The sequence below is a fragment of the Hordeum vulgare genome, chromosome 3H (genome assembly GCF_904849725.1).
Source record: "Hordeum vulgare subsp. vulgare chromosome 3H, MorexV3_pseudomolecules_assembly, whole genome shotgun sequence".
Lineage (NCBI taxonomy): Eukaryota > Viridiplantae > Streptophyta > Magnoliopsida > Poales > Poaceae > Hordeum > Hordeum vulgare.
Genome location: NC_058520.1, coordinates 501129701 through 501137692, shown reverse-complemented (window position 1 = coordinate 501137692; position 7992 = coordinate 501129701). Strand labels below are relative to the sequence as shown.

Genomic DNA, 7992 nt, shown 5'->3' with positions numbered 1-7992 from the left:
CTCTCCGAGTCTTGGGTTTTGTTTGGCCAACTAGATCTATGATTCTTGCAATGGGAGAAGTGCTTGGTTTTGGGTTCTTACCGTGTGGTGACCTTTCCCAGTGACAGTAGGGGCAGCAAGGCACACATCGTGTAGTTGCCATCAAGGGTGACAAGATGGGCTTTGTCGTAGATATGAGATTGTCCATCTACATCATGTCATCTTGCTTAAGGCATTACTCTGTTCTTTTGGACTTAATACACTAGATGCATGCTGGATAGCGGTCGACGTGTGGAGTAATAGTAGTAGATGCAGAAAGTATCGGTCTACTTGTTTTGGACGTGATGCCTATAGATATAATCATTGCCATAGATGACATCACGACTTTGCGCGGTTCTATCAATTGCTCGACAGTAATTTCTTCACCCACCGTCTACTTGCTTTCATGAGAGAAGCCACTAGTGAACACTACGGCCCCGGGTCTATTCACACCTATCGTTTCCACTTTTTCTTTTACTTTGCTTTGTTACTTTCTTGCTTTCAGTTCTCACTTGGCAAACAATATATAAGGGGTTGACAACCCCTTCATAGCGTTGGGAGCAAGCTTTTTGTGTTTGTGCAGGTACTTGTGATACTCCTTCACTGGATCGATACCTTGGTTCTCAAAACCGAGGGAAATACTTACCACCCCTGTGCTACATCACCCTTTCCGCTTCGAGGGAATACCAACGCAAGGCTCCAAGGCCACGGGGAAATCCTTTGCATATTTTCCTAGGAAGTCCCTAAAGGCGTAGCCGTAGCAGAAGGATTACTGGTGCCGTTGCTGAGGAGTATCAAGACAAGAACAATTTCCTCAGTTGTATGTTGATTACTTTGATCTTTACTGTTTGAAGAATTTGACTGAAGACTTTCTCAATTTCCTCACCTCAAATTCTTCACTTAACTTGTTCTTCATGTGCACATCCTGAACACGCTACTTGTGCAAACTGAACGTTTCATTTCACTCTGATGACTATCCTATTGTTGTTTCGCACACTTACCTGAGTACTTATTCCACTGCACGTACTTTGTGACTGAGGACTTTCCTCACAAGGAATTTCCTTAGTGACAAATTTATAAAAATCGCCTATTCCCACCCCTCTAGTCGATATAACGCACTTTTAGTAGCAACTACTCATATAGATGCCTAGAGGTCATATCAAGCATTCATACTACTTGGAACTCAAAGAATTCAACATGCAAACTCATTTTCAGTAGCACCAAGTGCAGAAATATATGCAAAATATAAACTACCAAAGCAAAAACTAATTGGATGGATGAAGGACTCACATATCAAGGAGCAATTCCCCAAATAGTGTCGAAAATGGAGTTCTGAGCAAAGAGATCGAAAATTTCAGTTTCGGGAGCAAGAACACGAGAGAGAGAGAGAGAGAGAGAGAGAGAGAGAGAGAGAGAGAGAGAGAGGGGGGGAGGGAGGGAGAGAGAGAGAGAACTTTTTCTTGAGGTAGGAGATGACATGGACTGAAGAGATTGGGAGAATTGAATATATACCCTTAGTTGTGTCACACTCGGCAGGTTTGCCCCTAGTTTCGGAAAATCCTCGTTCCTACCAAAACAACAGTTCTCATCTTATGTTTTGCCCTTCTGACTCAATTCCGTCCAGTTAGTCTCGTTTGATCGTGTCTTGACTATGTGTCGACTTTTCTTTGGACCATTTTGCCCCTACTTCTTCACTATAGTGAGTCACTGCCAAGTGAGCACCATGAATGAGAAAACCATCTCACTACCACGTGGAACCCATGACAAAACAAACCAAATATATAATGGACACTGACATTTTGTAAACACCACATTAATTTCCCATCACATTTTGTTACAGTAATTTCCCATCCCACATGACGGGCACCAAGGTAGGGCACCGGCCACCACCCTTGCAGCCCCCGCTAGCCATGGATGGGATCCATGGCGCAGTGGTTGCCTAGGTTGCCACCGACGGGATCCATGGCGTCGACACCACCTAGGTTGGCCGGGATCCATCGCACGACCGTCGCCTAGATTGGCCACCAACGGGATCCATGGTGTCACCGCCGCCCTTGTTGGACACCGACGGGCTCCATGGCGCCGCCGCCTAGGTTGCCACCGACGGGATCCATGGCGCGGCCGCCGACTAGGTTGGCCAGGATCCATCGCACCGCCGCCACCTAGTTTGGCCACCAAGGGGATCTATGGCGCCGCCGCCACCTTTGTTGGACACCCACGGGATCCATGGTGGCGCCGCCTAGGTTGGCCACCGACGGGATCCATGGCCACCGCTGAGATCCATGGCGTCGCCGCCTAGGTCGGCCACCGACGGCATCTGGTGAGCCGCCACCGTCGGGGACCCCGCTAGCCTCCCCCCATTGGAATCGACTGCAGCAGGCCGCACGCGGGCGCCGGCGTGGTTAGTTGCGTCGTGGCCCTACTTGTACCTTGGTGGCGAAACACCGAGCATAGGGAAGGGGATGTGTGTGTGCGTGAGAGAGAGCGAGGCGGGGGTGGGGGATCTGGGACTAGGGCCTCACTAATTGGAGGGATATAAAAGGGATTCTAAGAAAATGACGGGTCCCACTTGGCAGTATCTCGCCACACAGTGAAGAAGCAGAGGCAAAATGGTCCAACAAATAGTCCACACACGGTCAAACGGCACTAACTGGACGGAACCGTGATAAAAGGACAAAAGCATAAGAAAACCAAAGTGAGTTGGGCAAGAACGGTGGTTTTCCGAAACTAGGAGTAAACCTGCCGAGGGGGACACAACTAAGGGCACAGAATTAATTATCCTGAAGAGATAATGAAGGGGGTCCTTGTGGGCCCCACAAGCTATCAGCGCGCGCCTAGGGGATGGGCGCGCCTTGTTGGCTTGTGCCCCACACGCGCTCCCCCTGGATGTGTTTTCAGCACCAAAATTCTTAAATATTTCATAAAAATTCATGTTAAAATTTTGTGTCAAACTTAGACTTTTTATTTTTGGGTCATTTTTAATGCACAGGAAACTCAGAAAACGGGATAATCACGGCATTTTATTTTATTTAACTAGGAATAATACAGGGTAAGTTAATGGTACATAATATTGTGCTTACTAGATTCATCATCCACATGTCTTTTAAAAAGGATTAATTAATAAGGTTCAAAAAGGATTAATTAATAAGGTTGATCAATGATCACCAACCATCATTCTTGCAGCGTTTTTTTGTGAACTACAAATGACTTTTGCGGATCGGTTTTATACGGGGTCTGGTAGGGATGCTCTAACATCGCTGACTTATATAGCTCAGCTGGCAACACGAAGAAAGTAACGGCCACGATGAAACGCTACTGCGTGGGAAAGTAACGGTTCGATATCAGGCGAGCAAGGCGAGCCGTCAGATCTTCCCGCGGTAGATCATCATCCTGGCCGTTCCTTAACTGAAATCATGCGACAGTCATAACTGAAGGAGCTTGGTCCTGACAGCCCAAGCAGCGGGAGGGAGATTCCAGGGGAGATCACGAACAACGGGTAGACTCTCGGCTGCGGTAGGAGGACAAGGTAACCCTAGGTTTCTGGCTAGTACGTACTCCCAAGGGTAGTTAATAATCCAGCACAACAGGAGCCTGATCACTAAGTGGAGAACTTTCAGTAACAGACCGATGACCCAACTCCAGTGTGTTCTCAGCATTCAGACTGCGGTCCAGCATGATATGCCCCGTTCTCAGCAAAAGTCAATTCAGTAAACAGAAGGTGTTCCATGTCCAGGCTCATGACCGGAACATACATGTGCACATGACGCACGGGTGCTCAACTTACCATGGCCAGAGCACTCAGCAAAATAACTTTGTGTGCTCCATTTCCTTTATATAAAGTCTGAGCTAGAAACTCAACTATGTATTTGATGATAACAACAACAAATCGACAATGGGCAACCGTCCCCTTTTCACTTATATTAAGGTTCCAAGTTCTGCTACAGCCTCATATAACCTGCTTGCTACTCCCTAGTATTATTAAACAGATAGCCGTTGCAGCCATGCCAAGCAAATACAGCATATCCTGCAGCATGCATAGCGCCCGAGCCAGGATGATCCACCGCGGCTCTTTCTTCACCACCACCAGCATGGGATGGGATAACTAGCACAGCCTTCCCAAACAAACTCCAGGTCCAGCAAAGTATATATATCATCTTCTAGTACTATTCTGGGGCTTCCTTTCATGTTCATATCTAAGTTTTACACGATGGTGAGCACTATACATGCGCATGACCAGCGATCCCTCTTTAGCACCCGATACCCCGAGAAAACAGACTGTTACGGTACCTTCACTTCTTTGCCGAGGACGAGGAGTTTGACGACAGGGCCGAAAACACGCTGTTATCGGCCGTGTCTTTGCTGAATGCCTTGCGCACGTCCTCCTTCACCTCGTAGAAGCGCATCTTTTTCACCAGTTGCTCGTCGGGGGTGCCGCTTTGCTGCTGGAACGCATCGAGGCTATCGGGCAGGCCATCTTCCAAGAATTTGTCGAGCACCTGCGAGCAGTTTGGGAAGTACCGACGGCCCAGCTCCACTGCAAGCATCACAGACATGTTTAATTCATGAATAAATATGAACGCAGGACTGCTAGTGTACACAGAACAAGCTCAAAATGCAAATCCACAACACCGAGCACCTATGTTCACAAGGGACCAGAGTACCTACAACGACAAGTTGCAAAGACACATACTAGAAACATCCTCAGAAATGAACTTGTGCTACATGCCAGAATGCAATATAATTTTACATGGTCATGTTTTATACTGTGAACAACACATGCTATCAATAGGGTGAAAAATTATCCAATGATCTCTAAAAGAAAGAACATTTTATCCAATGATATAGCAACGGACAAAGTAAAATTGAAAGGAAAGATCGACTACTCATGTTCACACCTGTTTTCGCTAATGCATCCACCCTCGAACGCAGCCTTTTGTTTTTTGTTACTGGCGTCTCATTCAGATCGACTTCCCTCAGTTTACCAGAAGTACTTGCTGCAGAAAAACCGCCAACTTCTGGTGTGATGTCTGCTTGGGCAATTTGCATAGCAACCTTTGCTTCAGCAGGGAAGAATAATCTTGCGAACGCGACTGCAGAGACCACAGATCATTTTAACATGGTATGAAACAGGTGAATATGGCAGAGCTGAATGTGCAGTAAGTGTTACGGCCACCTATTTCTATAGCATATGCACTCTAGAGGTAAAAAAAAGAGGGATTTTTGGGAAGGGGGGGGGGGTACTTTTTAACGACATCCCCCACCATTTTAATGTTCAGAAAAAAAAAATTCTAGATGCGTCATTATATCATTTGCATAAAAGGGGTACTTCACCTCTGTTTTCCAGGTAGCTTAGTTTCATGTGAAGATCATCAGCTAATAAAGGTGAGGTCACAGAATCTTCCGCTGTCATAGGATTTCTCATCATCTCCCTCTCTAGGATGTCAATGCACATCCTATCTTTATTTGACTCTTGGCCCTGCTCCATCTTTGCATTGTAATCTTTTAGTCTTGTTAACCTTCGACAAATATTACTTGCAAGGCGACCATCATCGGTCAATTGTGACGCCACTGCTCCTTTGCTTAAGAGACACATAATAATAGCTGGTTCTCTCCTCATAGCAGCTAGGTGGAGTGCTGTGTACCCACGACTGTTCTTCAAATTCAAGTTGGCAAGTTCCAGGCCTAACAACTCTGTAAGAACTTTGGAATCGCAGTAAGCTGCAGCATAATGCAACGCATTGGCATCGTCTAGGGTGATTTCAGACTCATTAAGAAGCAACCTCACAAGTTCAACATCATCAGAATCCAGTGCCCTGTGGATTCTTGTTACTCTTTTCTCGTGTACAGGATCTGAAATGATGGTGTTACCATCAATTGGCGGAGATTTCTGTCGGATCTTCTTTATCTCATCAGCAATTTCTGGAGGGAGTTCCTTATCCAAAGACATATTATCCAGATCGGATCTTGCAATCCTTTGAACACATTTTTCGCGCACTTGAGTAAGCTCTGAGTGAAAAGCAACTTGCAAAATAGGCAGGACGTCTTCAGCTAGAGTCTTGTCAACAAAGTTCATAAGTCGTCGCTGCAGCAGATGATCATCTCAACCATGATTAGCAATCCACCAGAGAAAGAAATGATCATGTGAAATGGAGAAACAAAACCATGATTTATACTTTTTACTCATGCACCAAATTTACTGTTTTTCCTCTGTTTCGAATTAGCATTCCAAATTTACTGCAAATGTCTGTGCACAGTCAAATAAACAAATTGGAGAAGGGTAGAACATTTCTAGCCTGAAGCTGCCATGTGTCTAGCCAAGATTAGAAAAAAAACAACTACAGTATAAAATAGTTGGGAGTTCTAAACAAGCCAATAAGAGCCTATGCATCCCTCACCTGGAACAGCGACATGAGCTCGGGGATCCTGAAGGTCCACGCCGCGTACATGAGCTCGACGGCGAACCTGATTGCCGGCGGGCACGAGTCGTGCGGGCAAACAAGATCAGCACAGGACACCACGTCCAGCGGCGCGGCCCGGAGCCTGCCCGTGTAGAGGTACCGCATGAGCCCCAGGAAGGCCTCACGGCCCACACGGCCACCTGGGACGAGGTCCTCCATCTTGTACTGCGGCCTCCCGGTCACATCCCCTCCCGCTCCGCCTCCGGTGGCGGAGGCGGAGGCGGTGACGGCCCCATCAGTGCGGTTGCCGCGGGCGCGGAAGAGGTCTTTGAAGAAGGAGCTGCGCGCGCCGAGGATGCAGCGGTGGACGGGGATAGGCGGCCCGCCGTCCGCCACGTGGATGTCGGCGTCGCTGCAGTCGAGGTCAGAATCGAGGAGGAGGCTCTCGAGGTTGTTGCTGAGGCGATTCAGGCTCACAGCCTCGACGTTGCTGCTGCTCCCTCCCCCTCCTCCTCCACCGCCCCCGCCCCACCCGTCCGCCGCGGGCAGCGGCGCCAGAGCGACGGAGCAGGGGCTAGAGCCGTTGGACAGGTAGGAGGAGGAGTCGGCGAACGTGATGGACGACGACGGCTCCATGACCGCCGGCAAGCACGAGGCGAAAGGGCCCTAGAGCCGGACCACCATGCGCGAAGGCAAAGGGTGGAGGCTGCCTTTTGGTTTCTCCCGGCCGAACTGCCGAACTCGGGCAGGCTTTGTTTGGCACCACGCAGATCCGCGTCGGCACGGAAACTCCCCCACGCAACCCCGCCTAAGCGCAGCGGAGAAGGGACGGCGAATTCCTCGAGCCCAGATCTCGGCAGCCTCCCGCCGGCGTCGCGTCAAACCGGGATTTTTTTTTCCTCCTCGCGACCGGCTGATCCAAGTGGGGGGACAGGAGGAAGTATTGGGAGCGACGACGACGACGACGACCTGGCAGGGCGAGGAAGGAGGGTGGGGCCGTGGAAGAGGAGTCCGGGGGCAGTTGCGTGGAAAGCAGGGGGGAGGCTCGGCCAGGGAGGGGAGGAGGTCGAAGAAGACGACGGGGAGGAATATGGAGGCGGAGGACGACTGAGACTGCTGGATTTCTCCCGTCCCTACCTTTCTTTTCTTCTTCACTTTCTTCGATCAGGTTCTCTGCCTTTTGGGGTCGGAGAAGAAGAAGAGAAGGAAAAGGCCGATTAAATTGCGCGGACCACCCCATAGAATACCATATTCACGTCCGCAAAGTACAAAGGCACGGAGATTATTAGTACTATATAGGAAATTAATCATATTGCTCTTCATGTTGCAACTTGCAGTGACCAAACGTAATACGCGTAAGCTCTACACGTCACTGCAATCGTAGGTAAACCTGTGCTCCCACTTGCGAGGCTCTTCCCTCTACTACCTTTTCTCCCCCTTTTTTTAAGGTATTCGTTCTTGATGGTCTCTATACATTTCCGTCCCTATGATAACAAAATTAAGGCAATGCTGCTTCAAGATGAAGGCTACAATAAGGAGTTGTGAAGGACTCCGTCCCTAGGGTGTCGTCGAGATT

At 48.7% G+C, this 7992-nt stretch overlaps 1 protein-coding gene across 1 annotated transcript; it reads right to left on the bottom strand.

The window, feature by feature from the left end:
* Positions 1–3904: 3904 nt before the first annotated feature.
* LOC123444508 (BTB/POZ domain and ankyrin repeat-containing protein NPR2-like) lies at positions 3905–7593 on the bottom strand. The gene is made up of 4 exons (XM_045121238.1): positions 6414–7593; positions 5350–6100; positions 4914–5108; positions 3905–4552 (listed from the first exon to the last, which is right to left on the bottom strand). Exons 1-4 carry the CDS (start codon positions 7050–7052, stop codon positions 4308–4310), a joined length of 1830 nt encoding a protein of 609 aa, XP_044977173.1. The 5' UTR covers positions 7053–7593; the 3' UTR covers positions 3905–4307.
* Between the last annotated feature and the right edge of the window lie 399 nt (positions 7594–7992).

What these genes read in the sequence shown, in the direction of transcription:
- LOC123444508 (XM_045121238.1), bottom strand. Translation starts at nt 7,052, where the DNA reads ATGGAGCCGTCGTCGTCCATCACGTTCGCCGACTCCTCCTCCTACCTG. An exon ending in AAGCTACCTGGAAAACAGAG is followed by an intron (nt 5,109 to 5,349) that starts GTGAAGTACCCC and finishes TGGTCTCTGCAG; the next exon opens with TCGCGTTCGCAAGATTATTC. An exon ending in GGATGCATTAGCGAAAACAG is followed by an intron (nt 4,553 to 4,913) that starts GTGTGAACATGA and finishes TGATGCTTGCAG; the next exon opens with TGGAGCTGGGCCGTCGGTAC.